Source organism: Ursus maritimus, unplaced genomic scaffold (assembly GCF_017311325.1).
Source record: "Ursus maritimus isolate PB19 unplaced genomic scaffold, ASM1731132v1 scaffold_13, whole genome shotgun sequence".
NCBI classification, from domain to species: domain Eukaryota; kingdom Metazoa; phylum Chordata; class Mammalia; order Carnivora; family Ursidae; genus Ursus; species Ursus maritimus.
Window position 1 is genome coordinate 9637344 of NW_024423675.1, and position 24416 is coordinate 9661759.

At 41.2% G+C, this 24416-nt stretch overlaps 1 protein-coding gene across 2 annotated transcripts in view; it reads left to right on the plus strand.

Moving 5' to 3' along the window:
• KLHL32 (kelch like family member 32) overlaps nucleotides 1–24416 on the plus strand; it is a 254364-nt gene that overhangs the window by 93317 nt on the left and 136631 nt on the right. For both annotated transcript variants that reach the window (XM_008705018.2, XM_040627558.1), the window contains exon 4: nucleotides 5022–5129. In XM_008705018.2, the coding sequence (XP_008703240.1) occupies nucleotides 5022–5129 (108 nt within the window). The remainder of the gene's footprint in view (nucleotides 1–5021; nucleotides 5130–24416) is intronic.

A 24416-nucleotide genomic window follows, 5' to 3' on the forward strand; every position in this document is an offset into this window, starting at 1 on the left:
GCTGCACATGATCAGCCATGAGTGAGCTGTGACAACTGTAAGTCTCAGCCTGGCCACGGCTCTCCCAAAGACGAAAACAGTGCGAACCGAGGAAGAATTTGCGCAGGCTTCCATATTTCTAAGCAGAACCTTATCCCAGGCTTTGGCAGAATGTTGTGGTTTGATAGAGGGCATCGCCATATGTTCTTACTTTTTTTCTAAATGTCTACAAATGAACTAATTTGTACTTAGCTCATGGTGGATATGCCTTCTCTTTAACTGTAGCTCCTTAGCTACATGTCTAAAACAACTTGCGCCCAGAAAATTCTTTCCTACGTCAGATTAATTATTGTTGTTGACAACAGTGTGGGACAGCTGAACATCATCTGCATTTTTGAAGAGCGTGTTGGTTCGTTCATTTACTCATTCATTCATTCACTCGTTCATCTATAGTTACTGCAAGCAAGCAAGTGCTAGGTCTAGGGGCTCCACAGTGAGTGAAGAAGATATGGTGCCCACTTTCATGGAGCTTACAGTTTACCTTTTCAGGACATTCAGTGCTAAAAGACAGCACCCGTGGTCCTATCATCTCTTTTGCTACCAAAGGACACTTTGTCCTTCCCTGTGGGCTCCAGGAGCTCTCTTGACATTGTTTCATAGGCTCTTGACATGTCACAAGCTTCCCAAGTTGACACATGACTGGGTTCTTCCTTACTTTGGTGCTATCCAGCGTGACTTCTTCTAATTCAGGTGCCCTATAAGTTCAGTAAGCCCAAAACATAGAGCTTGATTTAGTAGTTTCCTTTTTTCTTCTACTTAACTGGTTTTGTAACTTTTAGAAATAATCATATTTTAAATTTATAACATTAAGTTTCTAATGGAAGTTTTATGTTTCTGGAAATGGCAGTGATGGTTTTTACGCTGTGGTCAGTCCTTAAAGTAGGGTGTAGGATTGTGCGGTGAAAGTTAAGTCCTGTAGCCAGACATAGGGATTTTGAGTGGGACGGTCATTAGGAAAGTATTTGAAAGGACAGATTTGAGCAGAGGGCAGAGGAGGACCTATTTCTTAGCTCTCGTTCCAACTGGGGTTAAAGCGAGACAAGTAGGGCATTCAGCTTGGATGAGAATATCAGGTTCTATTTATTAAGCATCTACTATGTGCCAGGTACTATGCCTGACAGTAAGCATAATTGTATCTAAACCTCCAGACAACCCTGTGAGGTTTGTATTGTCTCTGTATTACAGAGAAAGGGCCTGAGTTTCAGAGAAATTAATACATTAGCCAAAGGTCACATGTTCAAGGTGAACTGCCACATGACCGTAGGTTATAGACCCAGGATTTGAGTCAGATGTGTCTTTCTGCACAGCCCTGAACATTACAAGTTTTCAAAAGGCAGTTGTTAGAAATACATAGGTAACACGTCTTTATTGTAATGATCCAAATAATACCATGCAAATAAAATAAAATTCATAGTCTTTTCCTTCCCTCAATAGTCATAACCCTCTGACATAACCACAGTGACCAATGTGGTGTTCCTTTATTGCTTGTACAAACATGTACAGTTACATATGCACATTATTTAAGGGATTGTGTCCTCTCTCCGACTCTACCAAGCCAGGCTTCAAGTTCAGTAGCTCCCTGGCTGAGCACGCCTGTTCTATGCCATCTTTGCTGAGATTGCTTTTGAAAGACCCTAGGGAAAGCAGATTCAAAAACTCCCTTGGCGACTTGTTCTCTTATTTAACCTTTACTCTCAGGAACTTTTTGCATTTCATTAACCCAGATAATTCTTCTGCAGTTTAAGTCATTTCTGTCAACAGTGGAGTTGATGAAGAGCAGCTGGTCACCATTTCAGGTGCAATAACAACTTGGAAGATATGAAAAAAGAAAGTAGTGTTGGGAATATTAAAAACTGAAACACCCATATAATAAAAAACAGACATTGAAAACAACTGAAATTTCTTTCAGGATTTTTTTTTTTTTTTAGAGTGGCTATAAGAAGTCTAGAAGCAAATTCAGAATTACACAAATGGAAAGCCTTTTTATTGTGACCTGTGGTTTTTAGTTTTGAAATTTTATTGATTTATTGATTTATTTTTTTAAGTAGGCTCCTTTTCAATGTGGGGTCTGAGCTCACGACTCTGAGATCAGGAGTTGCGTGCTCTGCTGTGTGAGTCAGATGCCCCTAGTTTTGATTTTAGATCTTTCACAAATGCATAAGCAGAATCATTTACATTAAAATCAATGTTCTGATAGCCCTTTTTGCCTATAGCTTCACTTGATTAAAAAAAAAACATACAAACCCAGAGACTAGTGTTCCTAATGTATCACTGCTTTAACCAACAAATACATAAAAGAAACTTAATTATTTCATCATTTTTACAGTATATAAGTTTCACTAAGACCTTGCTGTATAGAGGCACTGTATTGAATACTTCATATATACACTGTCCTCTAATCTTCAAACAAGTTCATGAAGTGGGTACATTTTTTGGCCCCATTTTTCAGATACGAAAACTGAGTTAGAGAGAGGTTACATGTTTGTCCCACTCACTTGCCAGTGTTTGTAATCATACCCAGAATAGTTTGATTACAAGTTTGCCCTTAATCACTGGTTTACCAAAGCAAGAATTATATGACTTCAAAGTCAGTGTTCTTTAACAGTCATGTAGTTCCTTAACTCCCAGTGCCACCAGCAGCAAGCCAGATCAACTCACTAACTAACCAAGTTGCCAAATATACCATATTGTCCATTCACCATTTACAGCTTCTAAAGGAATGTCAGATTTCTTTTATTCATGATAAGGTAAATTCCTGAAAGTGAAATACTCTAAATGTTTGCTATTTAATATAGCAAATGTAATTGTGTGTGTTACACTTTACATACTGCCAACGTCTTTAGGATATTTTGAATGCTTTTCCTTTTATTTTCTCAAATTGTAAGCATTTAAAATATTCTTTAGAAGATTTCTCAAATGACAAGAGAGCAATAATTCTGTAGTTCTTTTTTTAAAAAAGATTTTTATTTATTTATTCGACACAGAGAGAGAGAGCATGAGCAGGGGAAGCAGCAGGCAGAGGGAGAGGAAGAAGCAGGCTCCTCGCTGAGCAAGGAGCCTGATGTGGGGCTCAATCCCAGCATCCTGGGATCATGACCTGAGCCAAAGGCAGATGCTTAACTGACTAAGCCACCCACCCAGGTGCCCCTAATTTTGTATTTCTAACAATTAAAATTTTAACTATAAATTAAGCTAACAAAGAGAATTTTATTCATTATGAGAATTCAGAAATCTCTAATGGAATGAGATAGAAATGAGAATCTCCAGAAAGAATAATGGACCATCAATTAATACCACCATTCAGAGGTGCTTGGGTGGCTCAGTCTGTTAAGTGTCTGACTCTTGGTTTCGGCTCAGGTCATGATCTCAGGGTCATGAGATAGAACCCCGAGTTGGGCTCCATGCTGGGTGTGGGGCCTGCTTAGAACTCTCTCTCTCCTCCTTCTGCTCCTCCCCCCTCTAAAAACCAAACAAAACAAAACAGAGAAACCACCATTCAATATATATTAAAGTGTATGGAATTGTGAGGATCAAAAATAAGTTTATCAACATAAAAATTGCTAAGAGATGATATTAATACATTGGCAAAAAAAAAAACACGTTTCTAAAATTAAAATATTTAGCGTGAACTAAAATATTACCATGTAGGAGAATAAGGGTTTTTTTCCCCTCTACTTTTTTTTTTAAAGATTTTATTTATTTATTTATTTATTTATTTATTTATTTATTTGACAGAGACAGCCAGCGAGAGAGGGAACACAAGCAGGGGGAGTGGGAGAGGAAGAAGCAGGCTCATAGCGGAGGAGCCTGATGTGGGGCTCGATCCCAGAACGCTGGGATCACGCCCTGAGCCGAAGGCAGATGCTTAACGACTGCGCTACCCAGGCGCCCCCCCCTCTACTTTTTTATGAAGTTAGCTAAGGTGCAGAATTTGAAGGGACAGTTCCCTTAAGACTTCTATCACTTCTGACACCAATTGCAAGTTCGGAGGAATTCCTAAAACTATTCTCATATTCAGTAATTCACTAGGAAGTCTCACAGAACTCACTGAAAGTTTTTATACTCACAGAAATTGGCTTATCACAGGGAAAGATGCGAATTGGAATTAGACAAGGAAAGAGACAGAATCTTCTGGACAGAATCCAGAAGGGAACCACGTATAGAACTGCTGGCCATCCCTCACCTGTAGAGTCATAGTGTATCTCCTCCTGGCCACGCTAAGTGACAAAATGTACAGAGAACTGCCAACCAGGGACACTCGCCCAAACTTTTGGTGTCCAGAGTTTTTACTGGGGCTCAGTTACAGATTGCCCATGTGATTGACCTTTCGTCTCCATCCTCTCCTAGAGGTCAGGCTAGTACCTGTAGCCTCCAGCTCCCCTGGAGGTCGGAAGTGATATGGTGTGGCCCAAACCCCCATCATAAATCATGTTGTTAGACTGTCATTGGCCAAAGTTTCCAGACAAACAGGGACACTCCTGTCTGGCAGGATATTCCGAGGGCTTAGAGATCACCTTCCAGAAGCCAAGGGAAAAGACCAGAGCTCCCTCTAAGTAAGGTTAATTCTTCACTATATAGAGGTACACTTTTCTAAATGGTACATTTCCTCACTGGTAACCCAAAACCCAACCCCATTGGAATAATCTCTTTATACCTGTTAAATCAGGCTTGTTACAGGTGTACAAATTACTGTGAGTTTGTTTGTGTTTGGACATGGGACAAACCAGCGAGTGAGCCTCAACAGTCACCCCAGAGAAGAGCCGTGGGATTCAGTGGGACCGCGCGTGCAAGGTGTACAGTGCCATGTACTGTTTAGACAGCAAGGTGATTTGCAGTAGCTTTTTGTAGAAGCGTTTCAAACACCAAAATCAATCTTTAACCTGTACGGTGTTTTTCTTTCCTCGTCTCTTTCGGATTTCGTCTTGTTCTCTCACTTTGTAAGTTCCGTAACCCCCCATCTCTCTCATTCTCTCCCACCTCAGGCAATGTTCAGTCTCTGTATGGTGGAAAGTGGAGCAGATGAGGTGAATTTACACGGCGTGACCAGCCTTGGCTTGAAGCAGGCCCTGGAGTTTGCATACACAGGCCAGGTATGGGACCACGTGTCGTCTGAGAGGCTTAACATTTTAACTGCAGCTAGCCAGAGGGGATTATCCTTGAGGTAGGAGATTTAGGTATTTCTCTGGTTATTCATTTTGATGTTTAAAAAAAAGTTCACATCACCTTAATTTTGTAACAAAAAAGGTAGAAAGGTAAGTAAAGCAATTTGAGTTCAAATATGACCCAGGTAACATAATATTTTAATCTGAGCTCAGTGGCTTGCTGGTACAATTTTAAAACAGCCCAAAGAACCATCTTATAGGAAAGAGTTTGCAAAATACCTTGAATTGTTATTACTGAAGCTCCATTACTTAATCATGGCTTTATCGGCTTAAAAAAAGTGGGAAGCCCCAAGAAGAAGCTGTGTCTAGCACCTTGGCACCCTGTCCTCCACACATATCTCGGAGTCAGGGTCTCAAGTGTTAGATTATAACATGATGGTTTGAAATCCAAAATTGTTCTTCATTAAAATTGTCATAGGATTTACAGAGATCTCCAGAGAACATCCATTTTCTTTTCCTTTTTTTTTTTTTTTTTTTTTTTTTTTTTTTTTTTTTTTAGTGAAAGAATAATAATGACAACTAATAGAATGTGAGAGCCAGGTCAACATATGCCTGTCCGAGAAAATTGAAATAAAACTGTGTAAAGACAATATGAATCCAGAGCCGAAGCATCATGGTTCTTTACTAGTTTTATGTTACTGAAGCAAAGATGAAAATACACAGAAACCTTCTTTTAAAATTATTTTTAATTGAGATATAACAAACATACAACATTGTATTAGTTTTGGGTATAGAAAGTAAGGATTCCGTATAATTACTACAATAAGTTTAGTTAACATCCGTCACCACACAGTTACAATTTTTTTTCTTGTGGTGAGGACTTTTAAAATCTACTCTCTTAACATCTTTCAAATATACAGTAATATTGTTAACTATAGTCACCATGCTGCACATTACATCCCCGGGACTTATTTATCTAAACCTGGAATTATCTACGTTTGACCCCTTCACCCATTTTACCCACCCCCGACTCCCATTTTCATTTGAGAACCACTCAACTGAATCAGCTCACATGCAGACTGGATGTTTACCCTCTTTTATAAAGTTTCGTTTTTTAATTCCATTTTATTCAACTTAGGTTTAGTGTCTTCTATGCTAAAATAAGGGCCTCTTCTCTTGGCAGGCCCACATCTTGGTGGGGGAAAGGGGTGTAGACATAATCACACATCCTCATTGTGTTGGGAGATATAATAGAATCAGAATACAAGACACAGTGGAGACGAAAAGGAGAATGTGATCAGCTGGGGCCATCAGTACAAACTTTCACAGAGAAGGTGGTATTTGGGTCTTGAAGAATGTTGGGAGCTCACTTTTCTACTAAATTTCCCTCTTCAGAGGCTTTTTAAACTATATGATATTGTCCATTTTCTTTTCTAGAGCTAGTAGAGTTTGAGACATGTTTCATAGAGTAATTGAGGCAACTCGGCAGCTGAAATGAAAATAGTGGGTAGAAAGGAAAAAAAAAACATCCATCAAGTAACAGGTGCAAAGGGAAATACAAAGGAAATGGATCACAATTCAGGGTCAGCCCAGCCAGATTTCATGCCTTAGGAAATTCAGGTGGACAGTTATTGTTCAGAGTTGCCAAAACTGATTCCTAGTGAGGTGAGTAAATGATGTGTTGGATGCTTTTTGGTTTATAGATGTAAAGACAGCAGCTCTAAATTGTGTCTTGTGTTGATTTCTTTTCACATCTGAAATACAGTCACACCTGCATTTGTCCGTCTCTAAAGTACTATTGATAACCCATAGCTTATACTTTGCTGGTGTGCAGTGGGAAGGAAAAAGTAAATTTTATGTGTTTTTGACCTTTGTCCTGTGGCACAAAGACTTACGAAACATGAATGGAAGGGGACTTCTTGAAGGGTATGCAAACTGCTTGAGAAGAAGTTTGCAGAAGGGCAGCCATATCTCATTGCTTAGGAGTCATATGCTCATATTCCACTTTTATGAGTTAAAAAGAAAGCCAGGAATGCTTCAGAAAAAAAAAAAAGAGCAGGCCCAGGGCCAGACCCAGAGCTGTATTTATTCTGCCCAGTGACCCATTCCTGATGCGCATACGCACGGAGCAGCAGCGCGCATACGCACGGAGCAGCAGCACGCCTGCCGCACACAGCAGTGACTCATCTGTTCAGATTGTGTCCGGAGGGTCGGGAAGTAGGCTGACATGTCATGGAGCATCTTCCGCAAGAGCAAGGGCACTGCCCTAGGTACCTGATGTGTGCTGTTTGACCTAATCTTCTAGACAGCTCTCAAGAATACAGTGATCCCATCATGAAGATGACGAGCCCAGGAAGGTGCAGGGAATGACTCAAATCCCTCTCCCAGGGTATATTGACTCAGTAAGTCAAAGCCAGTCTTCTTAGCTTCAAACCCACTGTCCCACTGAGGAAAGGTTAAGTCATATTTGTTCTACTTTGTTGAAGGAGGCAGGGAAGCATTTGGACACTTCAGAGAGTGAACTTTTGACGGTTCTGTCATTCTGGGTGCCTTTACAGCGCTCAGTTCACGAGGGCTCCGAGTTGCTGCACTTGAACTCTATGTATGATGACTCGGTGCTGTGCTGCGGAAATAATACAGGCTTTCTTGGACAACATCCATGGTGCTTTGCTCTCTTAAACACCAAAATGACTTTTTAATAAATCTGTTTTCCCTTTGAGACATGAACACAGATAATGGCAAAAAGTGAAATTGCAGTACGTTGGGAGATGCAAAAAAGCTGCTTTCTCTTACTCTGAAATTGACGTTAGCGTTAAGCAAAGACTTTGGCATATGGAAGCAGGAATAAAAGCATAGTTCTTCAATTTCTTAATTGTTATGTACTATTGTGGATATTCACTAATATTCACTACTCTGTTGTCGTTAGCCATGATATAGATTTGTAAAATCAGGGTTAACATTGAACTTCTCTACCGCTAGCTGTTTCTACTGACAGTTGATTATACCTTTAGTCAGTGGTAGTAAGCATAGTATAAAATATAAGTATTTTAAATGTCTGAAAATTGTTGCCGTCTTGGGAGATAAATTGGAAGTATCGTGTGGGCGCGATGAGTGAATGCTGCTACGTGTGACAAGACGTGTGCGTGTTCCTCCTACATAATGCTCTAAAGCATAACCTTCTTAAAATTGGTCACAGATTTCATCCAGGAAATTTTAAAGAAAAAGCGAACTTTTCCCCTAATGCTAATGCATTCTCTGAAAGTGCATGCACTTTTCTTAGCGAGGAGTCTACATGGGGCCGAGCAAGCGCACACTGTGCCTTCACACTGGTTGGAGACGTGCCCTTCCTGTGAGCACACCCTACTTAGGGCACAGCTTGTGCCGAGGTGGGGATGCATCACAACCCCGTGGCTGTGTTTGCTCAGCTGTGAAGAGCAGCCGTGAGGGGCAAAGGAGCCAGGCTCCTCTCCAGGTCCTGTTCTGGACTGGTGCTGGGAGCCAGGTCAGAAGCAGGCGGTGTGATGTAAATTCGCTGGGCAGCTCTGCCTTCAGGAGGAAAGGACAAAGTAACCCTAAGAAACACAAACTCTCACTTAATCTGCTGGGCAAGACTACCCGTTCCCAGGCCTCCCTCGGTCTCCTCACTTTCCAACTCTGGCCAGGAATTCATTCATATTGTTCAGACCAGGAAAGAAGAAGGGGAGAAAAAAGAGGAAAAAGAGGATTCTGATGGAGATGTTGCCCAGGAGGAGGATTCCCAGGCCTAAGACAAGAGGTCAGCCACTCAGGAGTGAGCAGGTGTTGCTAAGAAAGCCCAGGGATTAGCAGTTAACACCAGGATTCTTCTAGAAAGAGAAGAGCGCTATTCAGAGGAAGGACTTCTAACCTCAAAGCTCCTGGAATAAGCCTCTAGGAACTTGAATAACTAAGGACCAAAACAGGAAGCAAGTAGAGCTGAGAACCACAATAAAGTTCCCTGTTTAGCACTCTGGCTGTGATGATGTTAAGGAAAATAGACTCTATGCCAAGTACAGTGCTCAGTACCTTCGTTACAGTGCAGCAAGGGCATAAGCCGAGTTAGCTTCCTCTTACTTTCCAGAGACCTGTCCTCCTGTTCTGTCCCTTGTAGCCTGATGGAGAGAGACACTACGCACCAAATGACAGTGGCATTTGTAGTCCCCTTTAATATTTGCCGCCTCCAGGTACTGCCGACTTTGTCAGCCATGAACCAGCCATGTCATATCTGGCCATCTGAAGAAAAAGGACGCTTTGGTACCTGTGTTCCCTTGCTTTTCTCTTCATTATCCAGTAACTCCAGCCTTGGCTCCTCAACACATGGAGGAATCCATCTCTTCGGGACTCCCATCCTAATTACCTTCCTCTGATCCAGAGAAGACTTTAGTACAATCGTCACAAGGATATTTCGTAGAACCATTAATATTAATATTTTAAAGTCTTTCTTTGGAAATGTAGAAAAGTATGATATTCTCAAGTAAAAAAAATTTTAGCTGTAATTGTGGTTACACAATTGGTTAAAAATATTCATGCAATCAGAAATTGTAAACTCAGGGCACCTGGGTGGCTCAGTCAGTTAAGGGTCTGCCTTCCGCTCAGGTCATGGTCCCAGGATTCTGGGATCGAGCCCCATTTGGTGTCCCTGCTTAGTGGGGAGCCTACTTCTCCCTTTCCCTCTGCCCTTCCCCCTGCCCTCTCTCTGTCTCACTCTCTCTCTCTCCAATAAATAAATTCTTAAAAAAAAAAAAAAAGAAATTGTAAACTCAAGGAAACTATCCCTTAATATTCATGCTCTGTGCAGTAAAGTTTCTCTTCCTGATTCTTATTTGATTCCTTAATAGGTTCACATTATCTTTTTACCTATCATTGATAAGGCATACACTGTAGCATTCCATTTTGATGATCATTGAAATTGTATTTATTCTCCATGGCAGAATATTTTTCTCTGTAGACCTGAACACCAGGTCCAGCAGCAGAGTGACAGGAATCTTAATTGGAACTGCTTTCCATGGACCATCCCTACGAAGGGATAAATGTGTCACTTTACATGGAAAAAGTCCCCATAAGATTTACTTATAAACGTAACATGGTTGGGGCACCTGGGTGGCTCAGTCGTTAAGCATCTGCCTTCGGCTAAGGGCGTGATCCCAGGATCCTGGGATGGAGCCCCATGTCAGGTTCCTCCACTGAGAGCCTGCTTCTTCCTCTCCCATTCCCCCTGCTTGTGTTCCTTCTCTCGCTGGCTGTCTTTCTCTCTGTCAAATAAATAAATAAAATCTTAAAAAAAAAAAACAAAACCAAAACGTAACATGGTTGAACTAAATGATAGCATATGAACAAAACTGGGAGAAATTTTTCTTAAATGTGTCTCTGAGGAGCCACATTCAGGCTATTCAGTGGTTTAAATATTTTAACTGTAGAACCCTTTCTTCACCTGGCAGTGCCTCCAGAAGCCTGGCAAGCAGCAGGCCCTTGAGGTACCTGCACTGTGCCCCAGGCTCTTGAGGGCACAGTCTAAAAGCGACATTCTAAGGAAGAATATTTTGAGTTGTGCAGAAAGTGATCATTTTCTCCTCACTTTAATTCTTGTGAGAGCTGTGCCAGTGTCCATACTGGAAGGTTTGAGAGAGTGATTATGAAGGAAGCTTGAATTTCATCAGGGACTTTTTGCTTTCTTGGATCTTTTGAAATTCTGCATTATTTGCCCTTGGAGAGATTTTCTCTTTTATCAGTGGGTCATTGAAACAAACGCACAAGCAGATGTGACCACTTACTGTTTGGGGGTGAAGGTGTTCCATGTTCCCACTCATGGGTTCGTGAAAGTATCAACTGACTCGATAGATAAGAACCATATGCCAAATGGAATTTTTATGGCTTCCCAAGGTGTCAAGTAAAGCAATAAATGTTGACATACTTTGGGGGTCAAAAGTGGGAAGGATGGGTTGGAGCCCTAATCATTTATTGTGAAAAAAGGAGAAGTGAGATTTCAGAAGTCCAGGTCCTGACTGACCCCCAGAAGCCTACTTGTCTCAGCTGAGGACGCCAGAACCCAAGGACTCACAGGTCCTGAAGCCTGTCTGTTCTTCTAGGGGAATAGTTGATTCAGACAAAGGGAAATCACGTGGGAGCTCCTCCTCCCTGCAGAGCAGGACCAGTTCTAATTAACAGTCTCTACTCATGCCAGCCTGTTGTGTACTGAATTGGTGTGTGCTGTCTAGTTAGAGTGTACTCAGGTGCAGTTTATACTGCAGGAATTCTACAGCCGTTTGCTCAGCACAGCAACGTCTACAATATCTCTGCGTGAAGAAGTGTAACTATGGCCACGCTTCTGAGATCTGCTTTCACTTGGTAGTAAGACTGATACTTTGATTTCTTTTTTTAAGTTTCCTGACTTTTCTGTAATCATTTGCAAGTTTGGGGCTTCTGGATTGTCTTATAGGCGTTGTCCAAAAACAGAATGGCTCCCTCCCCTATGCAAAATTTGATTCAGACGTTGAGACTGGTAATACCACATGCACACCAAGAGGATGCAAAAAGGTTTATTACTCACACAATGAGGCTTTCTGGGGAGAGCAGGATGGCTCCCAAGCAGATTCAAAAATGGCTTCAGAGGACAAGTAGGGGGTGATTGGCTTTGACTTTTCCTATGGTTAGGGGAGGGAGCTGGAGGATTCTTCACACAGGCAGGGGTTTGTGTGGTTTGAACTTCCTACCAGCACCAAGGGAGAGAGCACGCAGTCTTTCTTGTACTTTTTCCCAGGTGTGAGGAAAGCGGAGAGGAGGGAGTGCTGGGGCTTGAAAACTGTTAGCAGGCAAACGTCAAGATGGAGTCAGACCTCAATTACGTTAGTCTAGCATTCTACTTGAGTGATAGTCACATTTTAGGCACAGATGTTTTCCTTTGAGATATTGTGAAACTCAGTCAACTTAGGAAAACAAAATGTGTTTAAACAATATGCTAATAGCATTTGTGATCTTTCTCAGCATTCATTCTGTGCTGAGGAACCCATCATGCGCCACGGTGATTGAGTTCATTGTGTACGGAACATGCATACTGGTAACATGGTGAGGATCTCTGGATATCTGAGATAGCATTTGATAACGAGGATGAGCGTGGCCCCTCTGTGTGTTAACCTTATCTTTATTTATAAAACTCCATGCAAATGAGCTGGATTTATTGCCTCTCTTTCCTCTACTCTCCTAACTCTCTCTACTTCCTACCCCCCCCCATATTGCCAGTGTGAGGAATAGAAAGAGAAGTATTTTCTGTATGCTTTTGATAATGGTTCTGTTGTCATAAGTGGGGCAATGCACAATCAGTCCTTTTCTAGCTGATGTCCTCCAAAGTAGAATCGGCTAATATCCAGCACCTTAAAATAGTAGGTCAGCCCACTTAGTTAATTCAGGGTAGACTTTGTACTTCAGTGCACTTGTTTCTTTTGAATATTTTAGCAGAATGTATCACGGCCAAGTAGTTTATAGTTTATGGTATCCCTCTGAACTTTTCCTTTGCTGTGGTAGGTGAGCAATGGTTCTTGTTTTGTGATATTTCTTAGCAGAAATCAAAGCAGGATTTCTAAGCAGTGCTCTTTCTTGATCATTAGAATTTCTGAGTGTTGGCTCCTCTCCGAATCATTCCCAAAGGGAATCCTGACCCTTCCTTTAGGTGCTCCTCTGAGTGGAGGGAGGTTAACAGTTTATTTAATGGAGAAGCTTGATTAGCTTATTAATTTTCATAAGAAGTTGTCAGCCTATTGATGGCTTTTTAACGTACATAAGCTTTTCCCCTGATTCAGCAAAAGAAATAATTGCACTCCAGCCTCAGCCTGTTTTCTGGGACAGCTCTCACTAAAAGTTCATTTGGGAGAAATGATATACATAATGGATTCCCAGAAGATACACAGTCTGTCTATCAGGCTCGGTGATTCTCAACCTCGTCTGTCAGGCCTTAATATAAAAAGGCAATATTGAATGTTTCAGGTTATCCTGAAATGAAATTCTTAGATATTGTAACTTGCCCACATAAATTACTTTACACATCAGTAAGAAACCTGAACATATATGAAGAATAAACAGAAGGAAAGAAAGTATAATAAAAATAATACGTATTTCAATATATACATGCTGGGGCAGAACTCTTTAGGAAACATAATGAAACCATGTTCTAAAACAGTAAAATTCCGTAAAAAACAGGGGGCGCCTGGGTGGCTCAGTCAGTTAAGCGTCTGCCTTCTCTCAGGTCATGATCCCAGGGTGCTGGGATCGAGCCCTGTGTTGGGCTCCCTGCTGAGCCCTGTTCTCCCTCTGTCTCTCTGCTCCTCCCCACCCCGCTCATACTCTCCCTCTCAAATAAATAAATAGAATCTTTAAAAAAAAAAAAACAGTGATAAGGATGTAAAAACAAATATATATATATATCTGCTCTCCTGACTTCATATTACTTTTGTTTCCTGTTTTCTCTTAGCTTGAGTTATTTATGTTCCTAATATTTAAACGCTTGTATTGAAGCCTCAGATCCATCTCAAAATGAGATATCATATATGTAAATAAATAAGGTAAATAAAGAGATTTGGGCCCTCCCAACATCTTTGAAATCCCAGAGGTACTTTAATGTTATTTGTAGGCATGAATAAAGTGGTGCTGTACCCGACTAGTTCTGCCTTTGAAAATGAAGTGTCTCCAAATTTCCAAGTTGTTCCGTAAATAAACCATTCTGCTTGCTTTCTAAATTTTGTTCCATCCTTGTTTTCAGCACTAAAAATAGGGATATCATTTTTCGTCTTTGAAAATAAAAAAAACCCACCCAAACGTTTACACAAACATAAATAAGAATAAAAGTGAAAAACAATATTCAACCAAATTCTATTCACCCAAATTCTAATTTACTTACACATTATATGTTGTCTTTCTGATTTTTTTTTCCTGGCCTTTACCTATATGCCTAAGTAGTTTTATATAAATTTTTGTGACTATAATTTACCTAATTTCTTCTCTGGAATTAGATAAAAGTACATTTATCCACAGTAAATAAATTCATTTTCTTTCCTGGAGTTAGATAAAGGTACATTTATCTGTAAATGCCGCTTTATTGTAATCTAATTTTTTCTTTCATTTGGATTATTTTATTTTATTTATTTATTTTGAGAGAGAAAGAGAGAGAGCACTCTCAAGAGCAGGGGTGGGAGGGGTAGAGGGAGAGAGAAAGAATCCTAAGCAGGCTTCATGCCCGAAGCAGAGCCTGACCCTGACTCGGGGCTCGATCTCACAACACAGAGATCATGACCTGAACCGCAGTCAAAGGTCCAACACTTAACAGACTGAGCCAGTCAGGTGCCCCACATTTGGATTATTTTAAATAAGTTGATAGACCTGGAATTACTTGATCAAGAGGGCGAATGTATTTTTTGTGAACATTGCCTTCTGAAGGAGTTTTATAATAGCTGCTGTTTGACAACGAACTTTTTGAAGTTTTTTCCTTAAAATAGAATTCTTGAGCCCTCTGCTGGAAGTATTTAGTATTTGTATGAAGTAGTAGCATAGGGGAGTTTTACAATTCCAATGTAAGGTTTTTGAAAAGAAAACAACCTGGTAGCAAACATATATGGTCTTTGTGGATGATTTAAAGATAAAAAACAACTGGCCAAAAAGAAGTTTTGAGAAGATTTATATTACAAGTAGGTATTCCATTTGAATAGAATAATGATGCAGACATTCAGATGAAGGACTGATTTGAATACAGTGAATGTCCTCAGTTAATTTGTGAGTATTTATTTATTGGACATAGATTATTATAGTTATTCTGATATTATTATTATAATAGGCTATTAGGGGCCTGAATCTTTGTGTATGGAGCATAGTGAAGTACCTGAGGATGATTTGATGCTCCAAAAGTTATACTAGTGTTGATAGGAGAATGAATACTCGAGGCTTAGTACTTCGTAGAGTACTACCCAAAAAGTAACAGGTGAATTTGCATTTTACTTTGCAGGGAGAAAAAAAAACACCCTATTTGATATACGGTAATTGAATAGATCTAGGTCCTGAAAAATCGATCATAGCCATCCATGGATCTGTCAGGGTAGAAACAATTTGGCACAGCCCAGAGAATATAGCTACTGACCTTAGAGGGGACGAAGCCTGATTCCAGCCTGTGACATTTTGGGAGAATTATCCATTGTGTCCCACTATAAGTATCAGCTCTGTGGTGGTTGCTGGGAATAGTTACCATTTTCACTTCAAATCCGTGATTCCAAATCTCAGATGGATACTCATCCTTGCCAGGCAGTGCTAATTGGTTTCCAGGTAAATTTCTTTTCCTCTGCTTCCTGGTAATTTTCTCATTTCTTCTCTTTTCTCAAACACTACTCCCCACCCCCATGACCCTACCTCTAGGACACATAGCACAAGGAAAAGTCACCTTCCGTTCTGAAGATAGATGCAGACAAGATCTGCATCTTCTCACCGTCAGATCCCCAGCCCCCTGTGTACTTGTTCAGTGTATTCCTGTCATTTATGATGGAAGAGGTGTCCTGTCAAAAGTTAACCTCTCCATGTAAGCTCTGGTCCTCTCAGGCTCCACTCCCCAAATCCTCGTTTCTGTCTCTTCTGTCATCGCTTTCTCCTTCTCCACTGGAACATTCCCACATGCTCTGTTGTTCAGGTTTCAAAATCCCTTTCTTGTTCTTATATTCCCCTTCAGCTACCACTTATTTCTCTACTTTCCTTCACAGCAGAACTGTGAAAAAAGTTGCATGAACGTACTCATTTTCACTCACTTTTCCACTCTTCAAGTCTGGAGACTTCCAACATTCTACTGAAACTGTTTTTGACAGCCCCAGATATTGCCAAGTCAATTAAATAAGGCCACCGTGACCCCTCAGCTTCATTCAGTGCGGGCAGCCTGGCTCTCCGTGAAGGCTTTTCTCTCTGGGCTTCTGTGATGCTGCATTCTGTGGGCTCTTACTATGTGCCCTTCAGGCCCCCTTCCCACCATTCCTTTCCAAAGGTGACTTTGCTCGCTCTTCCCTCTCTGTGGGCTCTGAATTAATTCCTCTTGTGTCAGGATCCTCTTGTTTAGTCTACTAGCTTCCTTTGTGGTATCACCTGGAGCCGTGTTATTTTGTACAATATTTTGCTATTGACTCCCAACCCCCATTTATACTCCAGATCAGGGATTGGAAAACTTCCTCCATATAGGGCCAGATAGTAAAGCGTTAGTCTTTGTAGGCCCCATAAAGCTCTGTTGCAACTACTCAACCCTGCTGTGGTAGCATGAAAACAGCCAGAGACAAATATGTAAATAAATGAGCTATGTTCCAGTAACTGGAATGACTGAAATTTGAATTTCATATCTTTTTCACATCACATTGTATATTATAGGCACACTTTGCTTTACTGTGCTTTGTTTTGTTGCACTTTGCAGATAGTGTTTTTTTTTTCAAGTTTTTATTTATTTGAGAGAGAGAGAGAGATGTACGAATATGTGCGTGGGGGGAGGGGCAGAGGGAGAGAGAGATCCTTGAGCAGACTCTGTGCTGAGTGCAGAGCCCAATGTGGGGCCTGATCCCATGACCCTGAGATGGTGACCCTGAGATCATGACCTGAGCTGAAATCAAGAGTTGAATGCTCAAATGACTGAGCACCCAGAGGCCTCTGCAGATACTGTGTTTTGTTTTTTTTTTCACCAGTTGAAGGTTTGTGGGAAATCTGCATCCAGCAAGTCTCTTGGTGCTATTTTCTAAATAGTATTTGCTTACTTTGTGTCTCTGTGTCACATTTTGATAATTCTTGCAACATTCCATACTTTTTCATGATTATTGTATTTGTTATGGTGATCTGTGATCAGTGATCTTTGTTGCTACAATTGTAATTGTTTTGGGGTGTTATGAACCACACCCATGTAATACCACAAACTTAATTGATAAATGTGGTATGTGTTCTGACTGCTCTGCTGACTGGCCATTCCTCTGTCTCTCTTCTTCTGTTTGGGCCTCCTTTTATTAAAATTAAGCCAGTTAATCTCCCTACATTGGCTTCTAAGTGTTCAGATGACAGGAAGAGTTGCAAGCTAGACATGATTAATCTTAGTGAGTAAGGCCGGTTAAAAGCTAAGACGGGCCAAAAGCTAGGCCTCTTGCACCAAATGATTAGCTAAGTTGTGAATTTCCTCTTGAGGGAAATTGAAAGTGTTACTGCAGTGAGCAATACATGAATGACAAGAAAACAAAACCACCTAATTGCTGGTATGGAGAAGATTTTAGTGTCCTGGAGAGATGATCAGACCAGCTACAACATTCTCTTAAGCTCAAGCCTCATCCAGAGCAAGGCTTCCACTCTCTTCAATTCTTTGAAGGCCAAGAGGTGAGGAAGCCGTAGAAGAAAAGTTCAAAGCTAGCAGAGGTTGGTTCAAGAGGTCTAAGGAAAGAAGCCGTCTCCATAACATCAAAGTGCAAGGTGAAGCGAGTGCTGATGCAGAAGCTGCAGCAGGTTCTCCAGAAGATCGAGCTCAGATCATTCATGAAGGTGGAAACACCAAACGACAGATTTTCAATGTACACAAAACAGTCTAATGGAAGAAGTTGCCATCTAGGACTTTCATAGCTAGAGAGGAGAAGTCAATGCCTGACTTTAAAGCTTCAAAGGACAGGTTGACTCTCCTGTTAGGGGCTAATGCAGCTGGTGACCTTACGTTGAAGCCAGTGTTCATTGACTCTTCTGAAAATCCCAGGGCCCGCAAGAATGATGCTAAATCTACTCTTCCTGTGCTCTGCAACTGGAACAAGAAAACCTGGATGATTTCCCGAATATTTTAAGCCCGCTGTTGAGATATAATCCTCGGAAAAAAAGATTCCTTTCCAAATATGAGTGCTCATTGACAACGTACCTGGTTACCCAAGAGCTCCTCCGATGCAGATGTACATACAGTGAGATGAATGTTGTTTGCATGCCTCCTAACACAACATCTCACCAAGTTTATTAGAAAAAATAAAATAAAAATTTTAAAAATGCAAGTCAAAATTTTTTTCTTAAACTGTTTTTAGCTCATAGGTCATAAAAATATGTGATAGGAAAATTTGGTATGGGGCTTGTAGTTTGCCAGCTAGACTGATCCTTTCTGTCTACTTGATACCTCCATATGGATGACTGATAAGCATCAGGAACTTAACATATATCTCCAAATGGAACTCTTGATCCTTCCTCCAGACCTGTTTCTTCCTTTGTTCTACTCTAGTCGGTCAGTCGCACTGCAAGTCTACTGGTTGGCTCAGACCTAGACGCTGAGTACCACGCACTGAGGGAACTTACTTGTCTTGTCACCATGGCTGCAGGCCCCAGAAAGGTGCCTGGAATACTGTAGACGCTCAGAAGGTTTGCTAATTGAATGGGTGAATTTCTCTGCCCTTGGTTTCTTCATTTGCCATGTGGGGATAATATTTACCTTGCAGGAGTGAGGAGTAGGGAAGGGTAAGAAGGAAAGGAAAGCTATGAAATTACCTCACAAGGTAGCCAGTACATAGTAGGCAGTGTGTAAACACTGGAAATGGGGAATCATTATCTGTGAAGTAGATTTATTTGTTCATGGAATTGACAACAACAATAATAAAAACAGCAGCTATTTTTTTTTTTTTTTACTCTATAAAACATGCCAGGTGTTAGTCTAAGAATTGTACCTGGTTTATCTCCTTTTTTTTTTTTTTAAGATTTTATTTATTTATTTGACAGAGAGAGAGACAGCCAGCGAGAGAGGGAACACAAGCAGGGGGAGTGGGAGAGGAAGAAGCAGGCTCATAACGGAGGAGCCTGACGTGGGGCTCGATCCCATAACGCCGGGATCACGCCCTGAGCCGAAGGCAGACGCTTAACCACTGTGCCACCCAGGCGCCCCTGGTTTATCTCCTTTTATCCTTGTGTAGACTTTATGCGGGTAGGTAGTGGTCATCTCCCGTTTTGTATACGAGGGTGCTAAATACAAACGTTGTCAATGACTTGCCCACATTCCTACGATGGACCCTATGACCATATTATGCCTCCATTCTTTATAAAGCAAATACAAGGGATTTCCCAAATAAAACTGGATATTGATGATACTTTTCAGGGGAAAGAATACTTCCCAGCTTTCTTCCATGAAATTAGGCATTCCCAGTCAAGTGCTCCTCTGGCCTACTGTGCCCACCACTGTTTCAGCCTGGGTTACCCCACAGCGTAATCATTTCGTCTGGTTCTTTGTTTTTATTTGTGCTTGAGCACCTAGCGGTGACAAAGGGATAGCCAACTATAAAGAGACAACGGAATCAGCCCTATTCATTCTTTCAGAGTCCTAACCATTTTCGGATATCAGTATTTTAAAGTAATGTTTCTTTCTTGTTTGGTCTTATTAGACTTGTAAGAAGCTAGCTCTGTATGGGGAAGCCCAGCTTCTCTAATAAAGCTCTGTGGGATGAAACCGCCTGTGTTCATCACACTTGAAAGAGCACTGGTTATGAAAGTAAGTCTTAATAATTGATTTGGCTTTTCTTATAACCTGTGATGACTTTCATGTTTCATTATATTTAATTGCTGGGACTGCTTCTTCCTCTTATCTATCAAAAATTTGTTCTGCTTTTTCAAATAATTAGGCCATATTTTTCTAGGTAATGTAAGTATGTATAATTTAGCTTTACATTTTATTAAATAATGTATTTTGTTAATTTAAACGTAATGAAGAAAACTATGTTGGAAATGACTATCTGACAGAACTATTGATCTCAGAGCTTTGAAACGCCATGATCAAGCTAATGGAGAAGGGGCCAAAAAAAAAAAAAATGGGGGTTTGTTCATATAATATAAAAGGACCAAGTTTTTTAATATGAAGAATTATTTCACAGGTTCAGCGAAATGAATTGTCTCCCGCCAAGTACTCCGGCAGCCCTCTGTGCCTACCACTCTCTCAGCATTAATTATGCCACAGCTTAATGATTCCACTTGATTTTTTCTTCTCTGTTTACTCGAGCACCTAGCTGGAGTATGTCATCCATCATCCTGCTGCATGTCCTAGAATAGGAAAGGAAGAACCAGTTTCACTAGTAGCATCGATAGACGGGAACATCCTCAAAATTGCATCAGTGGTCATACGTGGAATTTTTGCAGCCTCTGGTTTCCCTGGGAATGTAGTGTTAGTGTTACCTAGTCTCAGATTTCTTCTTGGCATCTTAGAGAAGGTTATGCTTCTGCAACCTGTCTGGAACCCGAGAAATTTCAAATGAACCAAATGAGGATGTATAAACTTGGGAAGAAAAATAATAGAATCTCAAAGTGATATCCACACTTTTCTTTTTTTTTTTTCTTACTAGGACATTTTTATTATTTTTTACCTGTGTGGTTTATAACATTCTTTAAAAATATCCTGAAAATCCAATCTGTTTTCTCTTTTTTCATATTCCGATCCATGGAAAAGTTGTTTTTTTTTTCAAATAAATTAAAGATAAATTAGTATTTTTAAAGGTTTGATATTGAGATCTTTTAAAAATGTGTGTAAGTGTGCGAGTCTGTCTGGAAGAAAGCACCTGACAAAATTTGTATCTTAGAGAATCAATAATCAAATCACAGATTCATTAGATACCTCACCCAACCCAAAGGTCGCCTTTATATAAGCATATTATTACAACTGTTATTGAAATGTCTCTTGTGTCCTTTTATTTAACTCCTTCAATTAGATAATCCTTGATAAGGATTAGCATGTGACCAGGATCCTCTCTAGAGGCTTTTGATATCTTTTCACATTTTCCTCAGGAACTGTATTTTTCAAGCCTGCGTGTTTCTTTAGTAGGTAAATCTATAACGCTCTTCTAGCGTGTTCAACAGCAATGAACATGAAGTGGGATGGACCAGGGTGTCATAGGTAAAACTAAGGGACACACACATAACCCACTCAGGGCAAAAACACTTGGTTGCTTGAAGAAGACCCAGACAGTAGTTGGCATTTATCGCTGCTTTACCATAAACAGATTCGGTGCTAAGAGTCAGGACATGCACTCTGGTTGCCTACATGATATCTGTTCCCTCTTTTCTCTTTATAGGAAATTCCAGTTTGATTTGGGACAATAGTGCATGTAACCCTAAAAATTCCAACAGCCCAGGTTCTTTTCCAGCTACCCATGGGTAGCTACATGACCTAGTCCTGGCAAATGAAATGTAAATGGAAGTCTGTGTGGCAGAGTTTGTTGGAAATCTATTGTTTCCTGGGAAGCAGTGACATCCTCAGCTGGCACATGGTGTTTGGTGTTTGCCCTCTCTTTTCTTTATGCTTTGAATGCAAATACAACGCCGGGAGATATAGTAGCCATTTTGTGACCATGAAACCATGAGCTAAGATTGGCCAAATAAGAAAATACAAGAAGTCTGGTTTGTTGGCACTCCAAGCCGCCTAATCCATTTTGTGAGAAAACTAAGTCCCATAGCCATACCAGTTGTAACGATACATATGCATTTTCTCAGTCCTTAAGACCATCTTTTGATATAAATATCATTTTCATTGTATAGATGAAGACACTGAGGCACACGGAATTGAGTGGTTTTCCTGATCTCATTCTGCCAGCAAGTATCAGAGCCAGGATTTGAAGTCAGGCGGTGTGGACTCGGTTCCCTGTGCATCTGTGGTAGTTTGGAGTCCAGGAGATTAATCCCAGCTGGAGGTTGGGGTGAGGGAAGATTTTGCAAAGCTTTGTATAGGTAATGAACTTAGAATTAAATCTTGAATGAGTAAGATTTTGAAATAGGGAGACTAAAGAAGTCAGGAGGGCATTCAAGGTGGAGAAAAGAGTGCTGCTTCAGTGTGCAGATCAGTGGGCTCTTGGTTTTAGTAAAGGGGCCATAGGCTGCACAATTGGAGATAAGTTTTAAAAAGTACGTTGTGGCCATATCATGATAGTTTCTGAATACAAAGAGTTTGAGCTATATCTGTCAATTGGGACCTGATTTATGGAGAGCTGCTGAACTTCAACAGTATTGCTCAGAAGGAGCACTTCAACAAAAATTTACGAACATTTCCCCAAATAGTAGAGACATTTAGAAAGTAGAATTCGTATGTCTTATTATCCTTACATGAATTATTTTGTTTGTTCTCAAAAGTAAACTTAAGGTGACGGTGATAGAGGTTCAATACAGGAGTAATTTAGAAAATAATTTTGCTTTAAACGTAGGCGCCACCTGGTGGATAAGAAATCCTTAGTCTAACAGCTTTGAAACAAAATCTAAATTGATGGCAGTTCTCATAGCTAGATCTTATGGTTCATAGTCTGTCTATAAGAAGTCTCTCGAAAAGCTTTATGTAAGTGATTTTACTTAAGTGTCTTAAATATGCAATCATTGGAAAGTTATCTGCATTGTTGTATTCAGTTTACTTGATGATTTAGACAAAGTTGTAATAATTTGCTGTTTCACTGTACTATACAGAAAAAAAAAATCCCAAAGAAACAGCCATGAAAACAAGAACAATGCGCTCACTCATTCTTATCAGTAGTATTGGACGCATCTAATTCGCAGTGCCAGCCGAAGCGCTTGTGCTCCTGTGCACAGTTATGTTCGGTGGAGACCTTAATTGTCTGGCTTGCACAGGCTCAACCCCTTCAGACTACTCTGTCTACACATCTACAAGTCAGTGATTTAAAAGTCTCCTGAGGAAGAAATGAAGAAGAAGGCTTCGAAGAACCGAGACACAAAATTTCCTGAAGACGCCAACACATCTGTTCATAAGGCCAAAAAAAGGGTCACACTGAGGGGCGCCTGGGCGGCTCAGTCTGTTAAGCATCTGACTCTTGCTTTTGGTCCAGGTCATAATCTCAGGTCATGAGATTGAGCCCTACGTCAGGCTCCACGCTGGGTGTGGAACCTGCTTAAGATTCTCTCTCTCTCTCCCTCTGTCCCTCCCCACCCCCTCAAGAAAGAAAGAAAGGAGGAAAGGAAGAAAGGAAGAAAGGAAGAAAAGAAAGAAAGAAAGAAAGAAAAGAAAGAAAGAAAGAAAGAAAGAAAGAAAGAAAGAAAGAAAGAAAGAAAGAAAAGGTTGCATTGAGACTTGCCATGGCTAGTAAAGGCGATCCCCACCAGTAGCTAATCCAAGAAGCAAGGTCAAAGTGGGAGAGAAAATAGAAGACGAAGAACAAGAAGACAGAATTGAGAGGGTGGACACTTGGTGATGTGGGAGGAGTGAAGAAGGAAACCGCGGGACCCACTGGGGACTGTGTGCTGCTTCGGGCTACTCTGCCCTCCCAGAGCCCGGCCGGGTGAGTCTCGCTGAGGGCGATTGCCCATCTCATCATGCCCCGTGCAGAATCTCACCTCAGGCTCCCATGTCCTCTTACAGGGGTTTTCTGGCCCCATGTCCTGTCTGCAGGTATTGCTGGGACCGGGAGCCCCGATCTCATTCCAGTTTGGAGGGCTTTCCTTAGAGATTGTGCAAACTCAGCTCTCCACTGCCTAGACTAGCAGCTGGAGGATGCATCTGGATTGAGTATTCAAGAGTGCCTCCTTCCAGGAGGGCAAGTGGACCAACCTCCTGACTGGATTCTGATGTAAGAACTCTCCCGGGTATCTTTAGAGACCACTACCCCCTGCTGCAGCCGTGGCTTTTACTTCGATTAAAAGTTTGTCAGACCACCCAGTGTCACCCTGACCAAAGCCACTGATGAGTTCTTACTCCAGTTGATCAAAACCAGGGCCGAGTGTCAGCATTTGGGGCGGGAGTCAGACCTGGACCTTAGGTCAGGGGACCTAGCTTGCCACCAACTGCTGGAGAGGTTCCAGAATGAGATTGTCACCTCCCAGCCAGCACTGTCCAGCTCTCCTCTTCCAAGGGCAGTGCCCTGTGTTCTGCCATCCAGGGGTCAGGTGTGAGTGGACGACAGGGAGACTATTCCATCCACATGGCCCTGTGAACAAGAGGCACTCACACCCCCCCAAGATTGCATCAGAATTTCTTCGTCCAACCTGAAGAAGCCCCAGCTCTGCTTCACCGAAGCCGGTGAGTGTCACGGAGGAAAGAGGAAATACCCAGTCCAGTTTGGCAGCTTTCATGGTTCATAGCCTTGTTGTAAAGTGCATTCTGCACCGCTTGGCTCGTTATGCATCCTGCATTTCTTGATCCCTTTTGTTATTCAGACATTGGCATTGTGCCCTGTGATAGCTCAGTCTGAGCTACGCTCCTCCAGTTTGATGAGTGACTGGATGTGTCGAGCCACTAACATGAGCTCCCACTCGGCCACTTACTGCTCACAGGGAACGCAGCCC